At 38.4% G+C, this 22,690-nt stretch overlaps 1 protein-coding gene across 1 annotated transcript in view; it reads right to left on the bottom strand.

Annotated features, from left to right (window-relative positions):
• The window catches only part of HYDIN (HYDIN axonemal central pair apparatus protein), a 414,007-nt gene that overhangs the window by 356,496 nt on the left and 34,821 nt on the right, over positions 1–22,690 (bottom strand). Inside the window, 4 exon segments of the mRNA XM_074285934.1 lie at positions 1,996–2,130; positions 5,519–5,638; positions 10,844–10,969; positions 13,935–14,080. Of these exon segments, the coding sequence (XP_074142035.1) occupies positions 1,996–2,130; positions 5,519–5,638; positions 10,844–10,969; positions 13,935–14,057 (504 nt within the window). The 5' untranslated portion in view covers positions 14,058–14,080.

The raw sequence follows: 22,690 nt of genomic DNA, 5'->3' as shown, positions 1-22,690 counted from the left end.
TTTCTAAGGTAGGGAGAAACACACTTACATACATTGTGTTTTCAAAGCTTTTTTCCTTAGAAAATAGTCTTTAACACAGTGATCAAAACTATTTGGTACTGGCTAAGAAATAGAGAAGTCAGTCAGTGGAATAGTTCACAAGACACAATAATCAATGACTATAGTAATCTACTGTTTGATTAAACCCTAACTCCCCAACTTCTGGGATAGGAACAGACTATTTGTAAAAATTTCTAGGAAAACTGGAAAATTGTATGGCAAACACTAGGCACTGACCAACAGCTATCACCCTAAACCAAAATAATGGTGAAATGGGTTCATGATTTAAGACATAAGAGTGAAACTATAAACAAATCAGAAGAACAAAGGACAGTCTACTACTCAGATCTGTGAAGAAGAATGGAATTTGTGGCCAAGGAAGAATTAAAGAATACATTATGAAATGTAAAAATAGATAATTTTGATTTTATTAAGTTAAAAAGTTTTTGTACAAACAAAACCAATGCAGACAAGATTAAAAGGGAAGCAGAAAACTGGGGGATTTTTTTACATCCAAGGATGCTAATACAGGCCTTCTTTCTAAAAGATATAGAGAATTGACTCAAATTTATAAGAATACAATTCATCTCCAATTGGTAAATGGTCAAAGGATATCAACAGGCAATTTTCAGATGAAGAAACTGAAGCCATTTCTAGCCATAAGAAAAAAAAATCTCTAAATCACTACTGATCAAAGAAATGGAAATTAAGACAACTCATTCACTCATTCAGATTGGCTAAGATAACAAGATAATGATAAATGTTGGAAAGGATGTGGGAAAACTGAGACACTTAATATATTGTTGGTGGAGTTGTAAACTGATCTAACCATTTTGGAGAATAATAAGGAATTATGCCCAAAAGGCTATCAAACTGTGCATACCCTTTGACCCAGAAGTGTTTCTACTGGACTTATATCCTAAAGAGATCTTAAAGGAGGAAAATGGACCCATATGTGCAAAAATGTTTGTGGTAGCCCTTTTTGTAGTGGCAAGAAACTGGAAACTGAGTGGATGCCCATCAGCTAGAGAATGGCTGAGTAAGTTGTGGTATATGAATGTTGTGGAATATTATTGCTCTGTAAGAAATGATCAGCAGGATGATTTCAGAGAGGCCTGAAGAGACTTGCATGAACTGATGCTAAGTGAAATGAGCAGAATTAGAAGATCATTGTACACAGCAACAACAAGATTATGTGATGATCAGCTCTGATGATTATAGCTCTTTTCAACAGTGAGGTGATTCAGGCCAATTCCAATAGACTTGTGATGGAGAGAGTCATTTGCAGGCAGAGAGAGGACTATGTGTACTGAATGTGGATTGAAACGTAATATTTTCACTTTTTTATGGTTTTTTTCTTGCTTGATTTTTGTTTTTTTCATTTTTTTTCCTTTTTTGATCTGATTTTTCTTGTGCAGCATGATAATTGTGGAAATATATAGAGAGAAATTGCACATGTTTAACACATATTGAATTAATTGCTGTCTAGGGGAGAAGGTGAGGGGAAGGGGGAGAGAAAAAGTTGAAACACAAGGTTTTGCAAGGGTGAATGTTGAAAACTATAATTTGAAAATAAAAATCTAATAAATAAATAAATTTCCTAATTAAAAAAAGAAAATAGTCTTTAAAAACTCACATTGGTTTTTACTTTAAAGTGAGTTAGCTCAGTGGATAATATGCTGCACTTGGAGTCAGGAATGACTGAAATCAAATCCTGTCTGAAAAAATGTATTGACTATGATTATAGCTAAGTCATTTAATATCATTTATAAAATGAAGATAATAATAGACCCAGGTCACATGACTTCTATAAAGACCAAAGTTGACAATATACATAAAGTATTTTGCAAACATTAAAGTACTCTATAAATGCTATTATTTTCCTCTTTCCCTTGTCTTGGTAGCAATGATCCAATAACAAAGACACCAGTTTCCTGAATGACTGGAACAGCTTACCTTGTTCTCTTCTGGAGTGAAGAGGATCCGGAATGTAGATGGCACTCCTGGGGCTACTTTATTACAAATATCATTGGGGCTGATAACTTTGAAGTAAGGGGAACTTTCCTCAACAATTTTCACCAGTCTTGGAATCTGCAGAGAAAACATAGATGATTATGAGCAGATGGAGCATCTCTGAGAAACAGGAGAAAATGAATAGAAAATGAGGTTTTAAAGAGTATGAGAATGGGGTGAATTCGGAGGACCCTCTTTGTCTTGATTCAATCAGTTCCCAGGTAAGTTTCCAGGCTTGACATATCCCTTACCAGCTATGTGACCCTCAGGCAATTGACATGTTGTCCCTGGGCATCTGTTTTTCTCATGGGAAATCGAGATGAACTCTAAGATTTCTTCTAGTTCTAATAGCCAACGGCTCTCTGACATATAACGAGCAAGGTTGTTTAGGTCCGTCTCTAAAAACCTCATTTTGTGGGCTTCTGGTCAGGGCTAAGAATCACCCATTCACAAATTCTTGGGACAGACATCAGAAAAATAATAATTCCAACAGGTCAGGTCTCCAAATCATGCTCATCATTGGCTATTACCTTTGACTGTGGAAGTATTTTAAGAATACAGGACTTGTGTCACAATCTCAATTCTAGTCAGTTAAACAGGGAATATTATCCATGGGAAGAGTCTCTGCCAAGAAAAGCCCAAATGGGGTCATGGAGAGTGAGACAGGACTGAAACAAGTGAACAACAGCACACCCTCTAAAGTGAGTGATAAAATGCCTAAGCAGTCTCTCTCAAATGATCACTCTGGATTACAGGCTGTAAACTAATGGTGCTGAAATGCTATCACATTGGGAAGGAGGGTTTATTGAGGTCAAGTAAACATGGTCACAATCCAGGGATCATCTAAAAATTGTCAAGCACTTATTCCTGAGGTTGGAGTGGGGGGTGGCCCTCCCTGAAGAGGAGCCATTTGAGAGTAGAGAGGAGGTCTTTTGGTCTTGGCCGGCCCTCCTTCCCTGCCTCCACCCCTAAGCAAGACAGGAAGTTATTTTGTCCTATTCATGAAGTGCTCCCAAAGTGTCTCTCAGGCATCGTGTGGTTTCTTTACTGGACCCCATATAGAATGACGAGTGCATTTAGAATCTGGGTCTGGCTCCCAGTGGAGACCTGACCCTGAGCTGGTATAGTGATGCTGCTGGGACACCAGTGGGAAAATGGAAAATCCAAACTTTGTTGTACCCTTTGTTTCTTTGAAAGTCCTATTCTGCTTAGGGGTGGGGACTGGGTTGTAGAGATCATATATAGCAATCTTTGCCTTTTTTTCAGAGAAGAAAACCAAGGACCAAAGGAGGGCAGATTGGCTCAAGGTCAAATAGCTATTTCTGGAACTCAGAACTCCTAATTCTCAACCAGAAACTTAACAAATTAAAATGTGTTTTGTGTAGGATACACAAGGCAGGGGTATAAATTAGCTCAAGGTGAAAGACAGATAGACAGATAGATGGATGAATGGACGGATGAGTGGACAAAACATAGTTGAATAGATGGATAAAAAGATAGATGGATAGATAAATAGACAGACAGACAGGATGGATAAAAGATGGATGGATAGAAAAACAGGCAAACATAGATAAGATAGATAGATAAAAAATGAATGGATAGATAGATAGACAGGATAGATAGATAAAAAGACAAGACAGATACATACAGATAGAGAAAGAGAGGGATGGATGGATAGATAGGCAGATAGATAAATGGATGAATAGGTAGATGGATACATATTTAGATACATGGATAGGTAGATAATAGAATAGATATGATGGATAAAGAAGTGTAGATATGTTCTTAAATGTAAAGCCTGTATAAATAATTATGAAGTCATATTCTTACTTAACAGAAACTGAAGTAGCTGGCAAACACACACCAAAAAGAGATCTTTTTACTGGAATTTTTACTTGAATTTTGTGGTGTAACTTCTGCTTATAAATGTGACCCTGAGCTCCTTGAAGCATTTTTTTCCTCTCCAAGTTGCTCTTTTAGTCTTAACCCCATTATCCTCCCTTGCTAACACTGCAGCCAAGAATTAAATCTACTCTTTTCTGCCGAGTCTACCTTTTCTGCCACTAAATTACCCCATTGATCTCTGAGAGGCCTCACTGACTCCTTTCATGAATTATTACACCGGAAATGTCTGCAAATCTTCTTGACGTTCCCAGCTTTTTGTATAGACTTCATTTTGTTCTCTCATCTCCTTATATATAAATTCCTTCTCTCCTCGCCCAGTACTCTTAGCATCTTACAAATGTTCCCATCTGCCTTGACACCTAAATTTTTGCATCTCTCAGATGCCTTTTTTTTTTCACTCCATCATTTTTCGCGCTTCCTTGTTCTTCACACTGACCTTGTTCTATTCTTTGTAGCGTTTCTTCCAGGTGTCATGCAGAGCCCAGGGACATTTAATATTTGCTTTTGAAATACTGTCTAATTTGACTCTGAAGAAGACAAAGTAAGCTTGGGAAGGAAGCACTTTTCTGAGAAACAAAGAGAAGGTGAAGACTAGACTGACCCCAGGATGTCTTAACAACACACAGTACAGAGAAGCCTTCTTTGACTAGTCTGTAGCTAGGCCTTCTTGGAAGTCAGATGAAGCCTATGGATCCTTTCTTCGAAATGTGTACAAAAAAATGCATACAGTTACAAAGGAAGCCCATCTTATTGAAATAATTTTGCCAAATTTGCCAAAATTATAAACACACACACACACATACACACACACACACACACACACACACACACACACACACACACACACACTCTTTTATAGACACACTAGATTTAGAGTTCTTGCTTAGAGACAAAGTTTGAAGACTATTTAAAATTGAGGGAGGTCCAAGTAAGAGATCTATGAGTAATTTATTTCATATAGAAAAAGTAAAGGATAGAAATGTTTTTTCTTCATAAAAACAGCATTAGATTTTGTAGAACTTAATAGTGTCTTATTTTACTATGTCCATGATCCACTGAATATAATTTAAAACTTTAAAAGAAATATAAGGATTCTCCAATTTGCATTTTTATATAAACTCTATTAATTATTACTCCATAGTTGTAAAAATTAACACTAACTCAAGCAGTCTTAAATATTTAAGGCTTTAAATTATTATTTTTCCCCCCTGAGGCTGGGGTTAAGTGACTTGCCCAGGGTCACACAGCTAGGAAGTGTTAAGTGTCTGAGACCAGATTTGAACTCTGGTCCTTCTGAATTCAAGGCTGGTACTCTATCCACTGTGCCACCTAGCTGCCCCAATAGCATTTAATTTAAATTGTTCAGTTGTTCCCTCCATTTATATTATTGCAATCTTTGCTGCCCCCAAGGCTTTAAATTATAAGTTTAAAGGCACTAGGTTCCCCTGCTTTAATACCAATTAAAATATTTATTTCTCATACTTCCAAGTATAATTGGATCTGTTTTCAATTTTTATTACATATGTTGGAAAATCTGAAATGCCTAAGTGAGAGGACTTACTTTGTCATTGTTCCTAAGAATCAGTGGTACTTCTAAGACTTCACAGGCATCATAGTTCTGAAATACAATCTCCGATGGGAAAGGCTGGAATAAGGTCTGATCCAGATCAACCGTTGAGAACTGAAAAATTAAAAGTACCTCAAAATTGTTAAGATTCCCCTACAAATCACAAGACAAGGAAAAAAACTGTTGATCTATTTTTACACTTAAACTATAACTAATACTTTAAGAAAATGAGGTTTGCAAACTATGGATCCCGCCTCCATTAGCCTTCATCACGACCCCTCTCCAACTTAGTAAGTGGACCTGGTCCGTCATTCTACCCTCTAGTTTACCTGGTGATGAGCTACTCCAATCTTCATGAGATTGTGCTTGGTACCAAAAAGTACCAAAAACCCCAGCCCGTCACCAGATCATCCTACCTTGCTAGGCCCTGCCATACTTCAGGAAGCCAGGATCATGGCCACGCCATGAGGAGGCCTCCAAAGAGCTCAGGTTTAACTTCTGGGACACCTTCAAGGACGACATTTGCTAACAGAGGGCCAGTCTAACACTACCATCACTAAAAGTGAGAACTAGCAGTTAACTTACTGCCTTAAAAATCAATGTATTAATAAAGAAGGATGAGAACAAGTAAATCCCTAACCAAAAGAGACGATTGGAAAACTCTTTCCAATTCAAGAACAAAATTTTTCTCTTCCCCATTTCCAATTCCAGGGCAGCAGGCAGGCTGTGGGTGAACAAGACTTATGACAGCCATGTTCCAAAAACAAGGCAAGAGAGAGTATGGAGCCACCTTCTGCTGGGCCCCACAGAAGCTGATGCAGGAGCCTTCAAGATGAAGGGAAGCAAAAGGTCCTTGCCTTGGCTCTCCTCTTCCAGAGGCAGCAACAGTTGCTAAGGCAACAGGACAGACCATGGAAACCAAAAGCATCTCACAAGGTGGCTGAACAGTCAAGTCAGGTGTACGGTCTTATACAAAGCCTAATACTGGGCACTGCCTAAGAAATGTGGTGGGGAATTACGTGCTATGTCACTGTTGATCGATATTAGCATTGTCAATTAAAGAGAAAAGCAGACAGAGGTTAAGGAGATAGATGGGTGGATGTGAATGGGTCAGAACTTCTTGGTGCATCCATCATGTCTTGATGGGGACTTTAGGATCCAGAAGTTATGCTGCTTGAGAAAGGGGACTGGGAAGCAGCCTTCACGTGAGAGCAAAAAAATGCTGAAATGGAAAGGAACTCCTCTGGCTTAGACCTTTACAGTAGCCCCTAATTGGTGTTCCTGCTTCAAAGTGGAGAACCCACAATCTAAAGGGTTACCAGTAAAAAGGAAAGTTAGTCCCCCCGCAAGAAGGCCTCCATACCATCCCTATTACATATCTGTACATATGTATACTATGTGCATGTGTACAGTATATGCATACACATGTATAAGATTGTGTATTGTGACATGTGTTTGTATATATGAATGTGTATATATGGATGAGATAGTGTGTGTGATGTGTCTATATGTATGTATACACGAATGAGATGTATATTGTGTGTGAATGTATGTTTTAAAGGGCCAGTGAGAAGGAAGGATCTGAGGCTGTTTATTGCTCCTCCACTTCCCAGGGTTTCGGGGCAGGAAGGCCCTTTGGAGACCACTTAGTCTCTCTCTTCTGGAGCATCCATGACAAGTGGCCGGTGCAGCCTTCCCTCACAGGGCTCTAGTGAAGTCAGCCACTGCATCTGTTCATGGTTCTGATTATTAGGGGGTAGTCATGGGCCTGTAGAAAGGAAGACTCCTCTCCTTGAGTGTGAATCCAGCCTCAGACACTTTCTGGCTGGGTGACCCTGGGCAGGTCAGTTTACCTGTCTGCCTCAGTTTCCTCATATGTCAAATGAACTGGAGAAGAAAGTTGCTAACATTGTCTGCCGTGTCTTTGCCAAAAAAAAAAAAAAAAAAAAAAAAAAAAAAAAAAACCCAAATGGGGTTATGAAGAGTCAGACATGAGTGAAAATGACTAAACAACACAAACCCTGATCATTATGAAAATTATCCTTGCATTTTAATGAAGTATTCCTCTGTGTCCTGGGGCTGAGAAGAAATCTAACCCTCTCTGGACAGCCCTGCTCCCCAGGTCTCCTCTTCCGGGGTCCATCCATCCCTAGTCCCTCCAGTGGCTGCTTCCTATGCCCCAGGTCCAGGTGAGGAGAGGACAGACTGGCCACATGGGCATCTGCTGGAGACCTCCAATCTGGTCAAACTAGGACAAACTGGAGAGCATTGTGGGCCCGGTTTTCTACAAACTTTAATCATGGTGGTTTCTGATTTAGTAAGGTCTGAATGTGCCTTACTGCCGACAGTAGCCCTGAGGGTTCTGGCAAAGCAGCCACAGTGGAGAGAAGGCAGAGCCATTCACCTAAAGGTGGCATCACATGGGTGGCTGGGGGTCTTGGAGGCACTTGGGATAAAACGACTTGACCAGGGTCACCCGGCTAACAAGTCAAGAGACATCTGAACCCTCTTGACTCTAGGGTCGCTGTTTTACCCACCACATCACCCAACATCCTTCCCCACAAATTCATGCTTTTTCCCCTGCTTTTCACCAAGATTCCAAATGGGCATCTGGGTCATGCTAATGCTTTAAAGAAATCCAAGCCTTCATCTCTACCTTGTGCATTAGCATTGGGTGGGGGGGGAGTCTTAATTTCCCAGAGGCCTTCACTGACCCAAGGTCTTCCTCTCTTCTAACAGTCTCACAATACCTTTCTAAGTAGTCCTGACTTCAAAATGTGCCCAATAAAAATGGCCGGGACACATGTGAATCAACTCCATCCGTAGCTATGTAATGATCATCCTCTAGAATATGGTATTAAGTCATTGTGAGAAATAACTTTTAGCTTAAGTGGTTTGGGTTAATTAACCCTTTAGAGGAGTGGCTCTGAAACTGAGGTCTGTGAGATTTTTATATCTCTATTTAGATAACAGTATTTCAATCTGATTGGATTCCTTTGTCATCCTGTATTTTTTTCTTTTCTGCATTTATGAACAAGATTCTGAGAAATGAGCTTCATTAGAGGTTGAAGATCCCCAAGGGTCCATGCTACATCCACACCCAAAAGTCATTTTATAAACCTCGTCCTTATATTTCAAATAGATATAATATTGTCTTTTCTTAGGGCAAATAATTTGAAGACTGCTCAGATAATAGACCCTGAGAAATATGCTAGGCTATAAACACTGCAACAATAGGAGTCTTGTCTTCTTTTGTATTTCCCCACCTCCCAACACTGCTCCTGGATTGAGCCCACAAAAGATAATAAACGCTGTGGCTCAGCTGTGTATCCATTTCCTCCTTGAACAATTCAGTTTTTAAATTAGAGGCATGAAGAGGATGTGCTTGAAAGAAGGTTTTGTTTTCCTCCTTCTGCCCACAGGATGCCTAAGAGTTGACTAAAAACAAAATGGCTTTTCTTATTCATTTGTAAACTGTATTGGGGCAACTTAATTTTGCAAAGGCTTTCTCTATCTGCAGCAGTTGGAACAACATTGGGGCAATTTCATTCTGCAAAGGCTTTCTCTTTCTCTAACAGATGGAAACAACATTGGGGCAACTTCATTTTTCAAAGATTTTCTCTTTCTCTCTGCAGCAGTTGGAAACAACATTTGGGCAATATCATTTTGCAAAAGAGTTCTCTTTCTGCAGCACTTGGAAACAGCATTGGGGCAACTTCATTCTGCAAAGGCTTTCTCTGTGTAGCTTTGCTTGCCAAGAAGGGTGGTTTTGGGGCATTTGAAGTCCTTTTTAACCATATGATCTGCCCAGTCTCTGGGCCTTTGTATGTGCTCCCACGGAGGGTGGAGGAACAACACGAGGATGCACTTAAGGTCTCTGAAGAACAGCCGTGTGATGTGGGAAACACCGCCCCACAGGGGTGCCGCGAGGGAATGGCAGTAGCTCAGATGCACAAGGTGCACAGGTCCCAGAGGTTCACATGGACCATTTGTGCCTGACCTGTGGCAGAGTCTTCCAAGCTTCTCAGGTTCTGAGCTGCCACGGGCAGACACCCTGGCCATTGACCCTAAGACTGCTCTTCGAGAATAGGGACAGCATGTTCAGTTCTCACAGCATCCTCTCGGACTCCTTTTCCCTTGATCTCCATGAGATACTTTCTAAAGGGTGAAGACTATAGATGAAGGGGAACTGGAACCGGGATGGGGGTGCTGTGGAGGTGGGGTGGCCAGGGTGCAAGTGGGTCAGCCTGAAGAGGGCAGAGTTGGGAGCACCTAGAGCCTAGGTAAGCATGCCTAGTGGGCGCCTTGTGGAAAGGTGGCCTGGCCTGGAGACTCAAGGGCTCCTCTGTGAACCCTTCTCCAGCCTCTTCCTCGAAATCACATTATCCCTGAACATATATATTTTTTTTCAGTTTAACCTTTAAATGATACATATTTTCTCCCTGTTTACCTTCCTCTGCTTCTCTTGAGTCCTGTGTTTATAGATTTTAATTCTAGTTTTTTCAATAGAAATGATTGAAAGTCTTCTATTATTATTTTTTTCAACAAATAAAAATTATTGGACTTCCTTCCTATTCCCCCTTCAATTAAAAAAGAGAAACAATTTTATGTAACAAACATATTCTCATGAGATCAAAGACAAATTATTCAAAGCACAACATTTCATTCCACAGGTGTTTGAATTTCTGCCACATGCACACACACACACACACACACGCACACACACAACTGTCTAAATGCCAGGTTTCACTCACAGAAATTGAAAGCTGGCTTTTTCTATGATTGATGGCAACACAATTTTACTGGGGTTTGGAAAAGCATTAAAAATCACTATGAGTGCTTCAAAGCTTTGGTTTGGATATGGAAACCAGACTGAGGAAAAAGGAACAATATACTGTTGGTATCAATACTTCTTTTCTCTTGGTCTTGAGAAATCACCTTTTTCTCAGATAAGACTACTTCATTGGGCATGACTATTCTAGTATTCTACCTGGCTCCTGAAACTGCAAATAAATAGCAGTGTCATTTAGAGTCCAGACACCTCCATGACACCAAAGGGCTTTCTGAGAAGGATAAAAAGTGCATTTGAAGGGAAATTAGGTGAGGCAGTGGATGGAACACTTGCTCTGGACTCAGGAGGACAGGAGTTCAAATTCAGCCTACTATGGGTGACCCTGAGCACCTCCTCCAAAAAAACTACATTTGAATCAGGGGTTAAAATTTGCTTTTGAGATATTTTGATATTTTAAAGCAAAGATTAAAAAACAAGATAGGAAATAAAAAGAAAAAATATGGCATCCTTGAGAAATGGTGAGCTACCTTTTGATGAGTGGTTTCTCCCATATCCAAAAGCTCAGTGATCTGTGGCCGGCACATCACTCGAGTAGAAGACAGGCGCTCTTCTGTGGAGAGGGACATTTCCTTCAGGAATTCGGAGGGGCTGGGCTGGAATTAAAAATAAGAGGTGCTGAAGGAGCCACCAAGGACCACCCTGAGAAAGGTTTTTCTTGTTCATGCCCACCACAAATCATTTGTCTGCAGCCATCAGGACTGACTTAGGACTCCACCACATTCTTCTAATGAAATATTTAAAATAAATTATACAAAAGAGAGTGCTTCTGCACTTAGGAGCTCCTTGTAGGGTAATATGAAGTGGCATGTGTGATCTTTTTCTTTTATTTTCCTTCTTAAAATTTAATTGTGATTATGAAGGGAAAGCCACATGCTTGGGACTCCCCTCCGCTTCTAACCTCAGCAGCTACCCCATAAAGAACTGCAAAAAGGTTTAAAAACACATGAGAAAAGTGAATAGCATCAAAAGGGAAGGGCTTAGTTTATTCTGTTATTCAAGTATGCATGTGATTTTTTAAAGTTCTCCCTAAAAGTTTAGATATTATCTGATTGCCCACAAAAAGACATTGGTCCAGGCCCTTTCTCCAACCTACACTTAACATAATATTTACATTAAATTAATTAACTAAACAAGCAGCAATATTCTCCACCACTAAGACTGGCTTCCATTGCACCATATGTCATGTATACAAACTTTTTTTTCATGTTTTCCTCTATATAGGATAGGAGTTCCTTCAGAGCAAGAAGTATTTTTGCCTTTCTTTGCACCCCCAGGGCCTGCTCATACAAAACATAATAAACATATGCTGACCAACTAAAAACAATAAAAAACAGAGTCCATCATTAGAATGAAAATAACCAAATTAACACACCTTCTCTCAGACAGAAACAATGAAAAATCCATGCTTATAATCACTATTTGTTTTGTAATTATTATTTCTGGGGTGCCCATATACCAAGATAAGTGTGGGCTTGTCTACAGTGGAAACTGCAACTGAAAGAGGGGGGAGTGAAGATGTGGCTAGGGCTTGCCCACCAGCCCCAAAGAGCTTCAGCACTTAGGGTTTTGTGAAATGCAGAGCCTGGGCCTGGAGTCAGGAAGACTCTCCTTCCCCAGTTCAATCCTGACCTCAGATGGGTACTAGGTGTGTAGTCACTTCACCCTGCCTGCGTCAGTTTCCTCATCTGTAAAATGAGCTGGAGAAGGAAATGGCAACCCCCTTCAATATCTCTGCTAAGAAAGAAGATTCAGACATGATGGAACAACAACAATGTTTACACAGAGCAGGGACTTCATAAAGAGCTGCAAAAGGCTTAGAAAAGACATGAGAAAAGTGAATAGCACCAAGAAGGAAGGGCTTAATTTATTGAAGGAAGAGAATAAAACCTGAAACTGCTAAGGTGTGGAATCACCAAATCCCTGAGCTGTCAGTTTTCCAGTGCACTCTACCAAAAGAATGACTCCCTTCTATAACATTCCAACAAGTGGTCATCCAACCTCTACTTGGAGACCCATAGTGCACCAGGAATGTCTAAGGCAGCCCAAACCATTTCTGGACAATTTTAATTACTAGGAAGCTTTTCTTTATGTTAATCTAAAATCCCCCTCACTGTAACTTTAACCACTGGTCTTAATGCTGCCCTCTGGGGACAAACTGGACAAATCAGAACTCTAGCCTGGGATCCTGCAGCCCACTCCTTCCATTACTATTGAGTATTGATTGGTTTAGCCTAAGCTTGTCTCCATGATGGTTTATCACCTCCACTGCCTTCTGACAGAACTCCTTTGATTTGGCAATAGATAATCCTGCCTTTCCCACTCCAAAGTGACTCATGGTTCATGAGTGGATATGTCCCTATGTCCAGCTGGTTTTGCTGATTGTCCCATAGAGATCCTTTAGGCTTTCAGCCTAGTGGAAAAGAACATTGGAATAGATAGTAGTAGATGGTAAGTTTCTTGAGAGCAAGGACTATGTTGAACTATCATTGTGTCTTACTAATTGTCGGACACAGAGTGAGTATTAATAATATTTGTTGAATGCATATCCATAATTGCTAAAAGACAGATTATCTGACACAATTTGGTTTAAAAAAAATTGAAAGGTACATTATTTATCTGATCTATTTTGCTTGGAACTAAAATCAATGTCTTCCCCAAGAGTTTATTTCCCTTCAAAATTTCATGTTAGTGCCTGAATCAACCATAAGTGCATTGGGGCATCTTTCCATTATAGCTTTTTTAAAAAATTGTACACCAGGATAGACTTTTCTTTTTTTTCCTTTTTTAAAAAAGCTTTTTATTTTCAAAATATATGCACAGACAGTTTTCAACATTTCTGCAAAACCCCAGGACAGGCTTTTCAATATTAGATTGGAATATGGGTTAATATAATTTCAAGAAAAAGACCCCATTTTTAGCATCTCTTGGGGATATTAAATTTAGGGGTTATTTTGAGGAGATACCATTAAGAAGACCAAATAAAGCTGGTAATTCTTTTTTTTTCTTAATTTTGTTAGAATATACCACAAAACAAGCAAAAAATAAAATAATCCATGCTCTCTGAATCATAATTTTTTCAAATATTAGGTTCATTTTTAGAATTATAAAATGAAAATATAATTAAAAATCAAAAAATAGGCATGTATTTTCCAGGGTTTGTGCTCTCTTGTGAATTGTAAATTCTCCTGAAAATCAAAATATTTCCTATTATCTTATTATTATCCATCCCAAATAACCAGCCACTCAATCTAACTTAAAGAGTTATTAGCAAACCCCAGCTTTTTGTATATTTTCATTTCAGCTGATAAATTGGGGTGTTCCAAACTTCTTTATAGTCTTCTTTACTCTTAGGATTTCAGGAACTTCTGAGGGCTTAAGGGATTCATAGATTTTTCCAAAATCACTTCTTTTCCCCAACCAGCTGCCATGTTTTGAATATTAATCATGAACTAATTCTTAATTTGCTACTCTGAGAAAGGTAAAGAGCAACAAAAACATGTCAGATGATTCTCTTGGAAATCTATATTCCAAGTGATCCCAAGAGTGAATAGACTTTACCATTTTGTTGGCTTCCTCTTCTGAGACCAGCTTTGGTGCCAGGATCCTGCTGCCTTGGAATCCTTTGAGCATTCGGACCAACTTTGTTTGACCCGCATGTGTTTGAAGCTTGCCACTTGCCATTTTGATTTATTTTCTTGGCTTATCTAGGAAAAGAATGTAGATTACTTTGAAAACATGCAGTCAGCTCTTGATTACCAACAGGATGATTATTCATATTTCATCTTGTTAAAATATTGGAGAACAAATTCTTAAATCAAGTAGAAATTATCTAAAATTTTTACCCTCTCCATTAGCATGGATAAACAATTAATTGATCATGGGGTAGGAAAAGATATTCAAAGGATTAAAAATTAGGAAGAATATAGAAAAATGAGATTTCTTGAGAGGAAAAAGAAAGTAAAGGAACTAGAATATTCTGATTTTTGACTTTTAGTTGATAGCCACCTGAACAGAGGTAAACCACCTAACTCTCTCGTAACTACTTCAACAAAACTCTGAAGTTCACATCAGACTGTGTGATAGGGAAATGCAAGGAGAAATTAAAGTAAATTACTCCACCCCAGAGCTGCATGAGGCCAGCCAGAAGCCTAAGAACAATAAGGAAGGTACTAGCAGCACACATCAGGGCATTGCAGCACTCAGATTGAGACATCCCAGGCAAAGGGCTCTCAAACTCCCAATAGTCTGTAACAAGACATCAAAGAAGGTCCCAAAGATCCACTGTTCTGGATCTCAGAGATTGAGGGAGATCTAAGCAGGGGAAGTGGAGGTAGGTGAAGGAACCCAGGTGACTTAAGAGGAAAACCAAAGAGAGCTGATCATCCAACCCAAAAGCCCATCAGGGAAAGGAGTCTGGTCCTGCCACAAAACCCCAATTTAATAACTAAAACAAGAAATATGAATAAATCAAAGAAAACATCAACTAGTATAAAAATATTGGTAGACCTAGCAACCCCTCTAAAGAAGAGACTAACTCTATAACAGTTAAAAACAAAAAGACACTCATAGGAAAAGGGGGGAAATGGTCTTTTCACAAAAATGATCTGAACATCTAGAAGAAAAAAATTAATTAAATGACAAATAAACAAAATCTTAAAAAAAAAAGAATTGAAGAATAGTTTTGAATAGAAAATGATAAACCTTATTCAATTAACAAAATTCCTTAAAAACAGAATAAACCAAAACAAAAAACAGTGACTCCATGAGAAATGAAGAAATATATTAGAACAAAATCAGAAGATTGAAAAATAGAAGAAAATGTAAAAAATCTGATATCATAAATAAGTGGTATAGAAAAAGGTCAATTTAAGACAATCTAAGAATCACAGAACTCCCTGAAAGATATTATATACACACACACACACACACACACACACACACACACACACATATATATATATATATATATATATATATATATACACACACATATACATACATACATACTTAAGTATATGTAAAAAAAATTGTAAAAATACACACATTTTACATATAAGTCTGGACCTCTTGTTTTAAGAAATTGTAAATGGGGGCAGCTAGGTGGTATAATGGATACAGCACTAGCCCTGAAGTGAGGAGGACATGAGTTCAAATCTGGTCTCAGACACTTAACACTTCCTAGCTGTGTGACCCTGGGCAATTGCCTCAGAAAAAAAAAAAATCATAAATGAAAACTGCTTAGCTTTATTATAACCAGAGGGTAAAATTAAGACAGAAAGTATCCACCAACATCCTCCTTATTCTTGAGAATAAGAAATTCCCAGGAATGTCATAGTCAAAATCCAGAACTATGACAAAGAAAAAAATACTTCAAGCATCTTAAACCAAGCACCAAAGTCATCATCACACAAGTCCTAGCAGTTTGTATTAGTAATAGGAGGAGATCCTGAAACATAACATAGAGACTTAGCAATCAAAATGCTTTGTATATACTTTTACATGAGGGAGCAAAGATGGGAAAAAATCTTTAACACACTTCTGATGATTTTCAGGCGGACTTTAAAGCATTTCTGATAAAGAAAAAAATCTAAGAACTTTGAAATACAATCACAAGGATTAAAAATAATCTAAAAAATTAAATTTATTTGAGTAATTTGAGTAATTAGAATTCTAATGGGAATAAAAAGAAGAAATTCCCTTCAAACCTTAATGTCTTCAAGCATATTGGAGTCCCAATTAATAAATGGTCAAAGTAAATGAATAGAAAGTTTTCAGAGGAAGAAATCAAGAGAATAAACAAGCAACGAAAAACCCCACTCTACATCACTAATAATGAGGGAAATATAAATTAAAACAATTCTGAAGTACCACCTCACATCCATTGCATTAAAATGACAAAAGTAGAAAATAACCAATGCTGGGGAGGATGTAGAAAAAGATATAGTCTGGGGGCAGCTAGATGGCACAGTGGATAGAGCACCAGCCTTGAATTCAGGAGGACTCGAGTTCAAATCTGGTCTCAGACACTTAACATTTCCTAGCTGTGTGACCCTGGGCAATTCACTTAAACCCAGCCTCAGGGGAAAAAAAAAGAAAAATAGATAGCCTAATATACTGATGCAGCTATGAACTAGTCCCACCATTCTAGAAAGCCACTTGGAACTAAGCTCAAATGGCAACTAAATTGTGCAAACATTTTGATCCAGCAATATTAGCTACTAGAGATATACCCAAAGGAGATCAATTAAGAGGAAAAGGACCAAAAGATACAAAAATATTGGTGGCAGTTCTTTATGTGGTGGTAAAGAATTAAAAACTAAGGGAATGTCCATCAGTTGGGTAATAACTGAACAAACTATGCTACATGAATGGAACACTGTTGTGCTGTAAGAAATGAGGAAGAGGATGGTATAAAAAAAAACCTGGGGAGAAAAAAGAACTAATGTAAAAGAGTATGAGCAGACCTGGCAGAGAAATGTAAACAGTAAGAGCAACACTGTAAAAAATTAACCAACTTTGAAAGATTTAGTAATTCTGATCAACACAAAAAGGCTTCATGATGAAACATACTATCTATTCTGATAGTAGAGTGATGGATTTAGATTGCAGACTGAAGGGTATTTTTCACTTTTTTTTTGGGGGGGGGGACCATGACTAATAAAGACAATTATTTATTTGTACTGGGTTTTGTTTTCCTTGCCTTCTCACTGGGTAAGGAAGGCGGAGAGAATTTGGAACTGAAAAAAGAGAATAAAAAAGTCGCTGGGGCTTTAAATAAATAATTTAATTTAATTTTAAAAATAATAAATAATAAAATTAAATTTTAAAAATTTATGGAGGAAGCTAAATAAGAAAAACCAAGATCCTAAAGGTGGATTGCCTCTTTTCTGAGAGTTTTAAGGAAACAGAAAAGGAGAATAGAAGGAATATTATATCTATATAGTAATAAAGTGGAGGTTTTTGCTTTTTCTCATAATTGCCTTACACAAGAAGAAAAATATTCAATCATGGAGAAAGGGATGGAGAGCACGTAAATTAGATGAATCTCACTCATGCAACATGAACAAAGAAGATTTGAAAACACACAAAGAATTTATTATCAGAATACATCAAATTAAACAGAAAATAAAGTATACCATATATTTGGAGAAGAGGGAGGATAATACCAGGAAGGGTTAACTATAAGCAAATTGAACTTCCTAAAGAGGGAGTAAAGGAAAGGGAAGGAGATGAAAAACAAACTTCCAGAACCTTAGATTGGTCAATTGGGTAAATGATTAAATAATTGGTGTTACATGTATGTAATGGAATATCCTTGCGTTCCTATTAAGCAACAAAAGAGAAGATTTCAGAGAATTCTGACTAATTTGAACTGATGCAAAGTAAAGTGAGCAGAACAAGTATACAAGGATAGCAACAATGTAAAACAAACTCTGAAACACTTGAGAACTCACTAATGCAACCAACTGTATCTCCTGAGGATGAAGGATACAATGATAAATGTTTAACTACTGCTTCTCCAGGTGAGTGGGGGCCAGGATGTAATAACACACTTTTAAGTGCATTCATATCTTCTCCGTTGTTTTCTTAAGTCCAGATAATCAACAGAATAAATCGAATAAAATCCTATTTTGTATCATTTGCTGATTTTCAAGTTTGGCCACTGATTGAACATATAAAGTGAGTGAGAATGACAAACTGGGGATGATGTGATGATTGCAAATTCAGATGGCTAGAAGGTGCTCTTAGCAGCAATGGGAAAGAGGGGCGAAAGATGATGGTGTTTTACATATATATTGTATCTAGGATATACTGTAACACATTTAATATGTATGGGATTGCCTATCATCTAGGGGACGGAGTTGAGGGAGGGAGGGGAAAATTTGGAAAAGTGAATACAAGGGATAATGTAAAAAAAAAAATTACCCATGTATATGTACTGTCAAAAAAATTATAATTATGAAATTAATACATTATATATAAAAAGATGATGGTGTTTTAGACGTGTTGATTTTAAGGCACCTAGAGGACAGCCTATATCTAGCAATAACAAGTAACAACAATGTCTACTAGGTCATTGGAAGTGTGTGACTAGAACTCAGCAGAGGAAATGGGGCTGGGCCCATACAGCTCAGAGTTCTCTACATAAAGACGATAATTAGACCTATGGAAGCCGATCAAAGGCTGAGAGAAGAATGTCCAAGACAGAGCCAAGACTGTAGGGGACACCTACCGTTGTTGGGCATAAGGTGGATGAGGATCCGGAAAAGGTGACTACAATTGCCCATCAGCAGTGAACATTCTCAGGGTTAATCTAAGCAGCAGTCCATGGTTGGCCAATCTGTCAAGTTCATAGTGTTGCAGTCACAAGGTCAGAAACACGGTTGTGGAAGGACTGCTTTCCTATGATTTTTTTCAGGTACTTACTATCTCCTAGAAAGTGGAGGGATGCCAAACCTAGAATCACACTATTCGTGAATACTTCTCTGCTTTTTAAAAAAATCTTTCCTTAATTGAATCTCTGAAAGCTGATGAATTTCCACCAGACCCTTTCTAAATTATCCAAGCTTGAAGAAAAATGTAATTTTTCGCATGCTGAAGAAATTGCTCAGGTGCTTTTTATACTCTGATAAGGCTTCCACCTCCCAAAGAAGTGGATTAAAATTTGCAATTTTAAAAGGTAACTAGAATAAAATTTCCTGACAACATGTATGTCTTTTTTAGACAAAAACTGCAGCAGTTAATTGTTAATAATGTCAGTGACTTTATAAATATTAAGGAAAGAAAAAAAAGTGGCAATTAGATACCATAAGCTCTATTTAGAAAAAAAAATGAAATAAAAAAGAACCACACAATTCACTAAAAGTCATTTAAGTAGTGTCTACAACTCATCCTCTCATCTGTTTGAATTACAATCTTCCCCATGGACCCAGGAGTTGTGTTTCTGATGATCCCCAATTTCCTTTCCTAAGAGCCTGGGACATATCCAGAAGTCAAGAGCCACCCCAGGGACCCACAAGGAGCAGGTCCATGGATCTGGACTTATTTGTGTTCTCTGAGGTGAGTAGGGAGCAGAGAAGATGGCAGGAGCTGCATTGGGACACCTTGCCTACCACAGCAGGGGCCAGCAATGAGCTTTGGGAGTCAGGTTCTGCGTCACTGGCAGCAGGGGTTTCTGCCTTCTTCTGGGCTGGTCAGCAATAGAACCCAGAAGTGTGACACTGGTCTGGTGGTTAAGAGGAAATGGCAGCTTTGGAAAACCTGTAGTGGTTACTGAGTCCAGACATCTCTCGTGCTACTCTCCTTGCTTTCACTCACCTAATCCAGAATCTAGAACATTGCCCAGAATCTAGATCCTGCCAGAGGCCACTTCTTCCCTTTTCCTTAATTCTCTCCCCACTCAGCCTTTTCTACAGACTTTAGGAAGCCTAGAGTCCCTTGAAACCCTTGAAAGACAAACTTGAAAGTCAAATTGGAAAAGGTTTCTGGGAAGAGGTTGGGACAGAAGCTGCCCAAATAATGAAAGCTTAACAATTTTCCTGACATTTTTGCTATGTTTAATAAACTAGGCATCCTATGAATGTGCAAGGGGGTCACTGATTGAAAAGATTGAAAAAGACAGTTCAGATCAAAGATGGGTGCATGGCTGTAGATTTTTCTGTAATTTTCTAATACATTGAAGACATTTCATCATCACGGCTAGATTATTAACCAACCAGGAGGGCTTTTAACTCTCCACATCTTCCCCAGTAGCTAGGACCACAAATTTTGTTGGGAATAGAGACTTTAAGAGAAATGATTTGGCTGAAAATTTGAGTATACTTTCCGTCCTCCTGTGAAGAAAACAAACATGACACTTCCTCATTGAATAATTAAGTGACATCCTGCCTTCCCAAAGGTTTAAAGAAGTCAGCACACAAGTCAATGCAGACTGTTCCTGCTATTGGACAAGTAGCAAGTGGCAGGAGCATCCAATACATATAAATGCAGCCTATCACTCTGTTGCTGTCAAGCAAATCACAAAATTGTTCACGCTTGTAGAGGTGCCATAGAGCTCTCTAGACCAACCCCTTCACCTTAGCATAAAGCTTCCTCATGTCTAAGGTGAAGGGGTTGGTTAGATCACTCCTCAAGACTCTGAAACTAGTTAGCAATAGTGCCAGGACTCCTGACATGCAACTTTCCTTTCAAATATTCAGAGAAGTTTGGGGTCAAATTTTTCAAAAGAAAATTCCCCATTTTACTAAGGAAATAGGATTCATAATTTATCAAGTCACTTTTTAAAAAAACATTTCCGGCATGGAGCCAGGCAACCTAAACTCTGACAGCTGCATCCAGAGGAAGCCTTTTCCCACTTGAGAGGACGAAAATTGAAATTATTCATTGAAATGCTGTTCCTTCAACTTTAAACAACCTCAAGTGAACTTAGGAAGCATGGACAAGTTCAGCAGGAGTAGCACTTTAAAGGATGTCTGAGAACTGGAGGAAATGGATGCAGGTTCTTCGCAGTAGACTCACATGATGCACCATAGTAGAGAGAGTGCCGCACTTCCAATGAGGAAGAACCGCTCACTCATTTAACCTCTCACTACCTCAGTTTCCTCATTTGTAAATAATAGCACCTACTCCACAGAGTATAGTGAGACACAAACAAGGAAATTAATATATACGCAATAACATCCTGTATTTACAATATGCTTTAAAGCTGACAAAGTGCTCTGTGTATATTATTTTATTCTCAAAACACCTATTAGAGGTAAGTGCTGTTATTATCTTTGTTTTACATATAAATAAACTGAGATACCAACAGGTTAAAATTGATTTCGCAGGATCACGGAGCTAGGTCTTCCTCCTGACCCAGAGCTCTCTATTCACTGCTCAATCTGGCTCTTTCCACAGGGAAAGTGTTTTGCAAACCCTAATATCCTCTAAAAATGCTAGCTAGAAAAACACAGGACACCAGATGCTAGAAAAAGATCTTCCATTCAGGGGCTGATTAGTCTATCAAAAGGATGCTTTTCTTCTATAAGCATGTCATAGCCTACTGTTTAGCATGGATATTTTCAAAGTTTTATCACCTAAGTCAATTCAGAGAGTGAATCAAACTATTACTTGCAAATTAAATAGCACAAAAACATTCTTGGCAGTTAGTCCTCCTTTTTCTCTCCTCTCCCTCATTTATTACTGTCATTGTTCAGCTGGTTTTCAGTCATGTCTAACTCTTCATGGCTCCATTTGAAATTTTCTTGGTAAATATGGTATGCCCTCTCTTTCTCCCGCTCATTTTACATTTAAGGAAACTGAGGCAAACAGGTGACTTGCTCAGTGTCACACAGCTAGTAAATAACTGAAACTGGATTTGAAATTCAGATCTTAAAAAATTCTAGGCCACATTTGTCAACTAGCTGCTCCTGACTGATGATTTATGGTAAAGGATTCCAAAATTCATCATTCCTTAAAACATGTATGTTCTTGCCTCTTCACATTTCTACTCTCAACATTTTCCTTCAAATTACTAACTAAGCAGATTCATTAATCAGGAGAATAATCCTCTGTCCAACCCCCTCCCAATAAACAAATAAATTTACAGTATGAAATGAGTGATCATATGTTTGTTTGTTTATTTTATAAAAAACAGTTATGTTTAAATGATACTTTTAAAAATTAGAATCTGCCAATTCAGCTTTATTGATTTCATGACTATTTTGGAATTTAGCCTGAGGCCATGTGATGGGGAAGGAGTCACCTTAACAAGATACTTTAGAAGACCAGGCTCAAGCCAACAAGTGAGCTGAGCTTGGTTATGAGAGTGAGGAGACATGATGTTCTTTGGTCACCACCAGGCTGCCTTCATTTCTGTACTCTTGGACCCTAAAAACAGCATGTTCAGCTGCACAATGAGCTTTCCCTCCAGTTTCACCAACTGCCACTGCCACTTTGGGGTCACGTGCCTATGTTATTTCAGGGTGGCTTCTTGCCCATTGTGGGTGGGATTTCCTGATGTGTATTATTAAGTTATATGAATGTATCCAGATGTGGTGGGGTTGTATACATGTCACATTAATCACTATAATGACAAAAATAATCATACCCTCAACTCCTTTCTCTGTGACTCCTTTCACTTTTCCTTCATCTGCCATGACTAAATCATATACTTCTCTGAGTTCTCTTTTCTTCTCACTTATTTGAGTTTCTCCATTTACTAAAAAGCCAAGCAAAAATTTGACGCTTTTGCTAGATAGGCTAAATCTCCAAGCAAGTAAAGATCTTTTATCCTTCTAAGTAATTTCTAAGTACACAATATGGAGGAACTT

Source organism: Sminthopsis crassicaudata, chromosome 2 (assembly GCF_048593235.1).
Source record: "Sminthopsis crassicaudata isolate SCR6 chromosome 2, ASM4859323v1, whole genome shotgun sequence".
In the NCBI taxonomy this organism is placed as follows: Eukaryota; Metazoa; Chordata; class Mammalia; order Dasyuromorphia; family Dasyuridae; genus Sminthopsis; species Sminthopsis crassicaudata.
The sequence above is the reverse complement of the archived record's forward strand: the minus strand, read 5'-3'. Positions and strand labels throughout refer to the sequence as shown.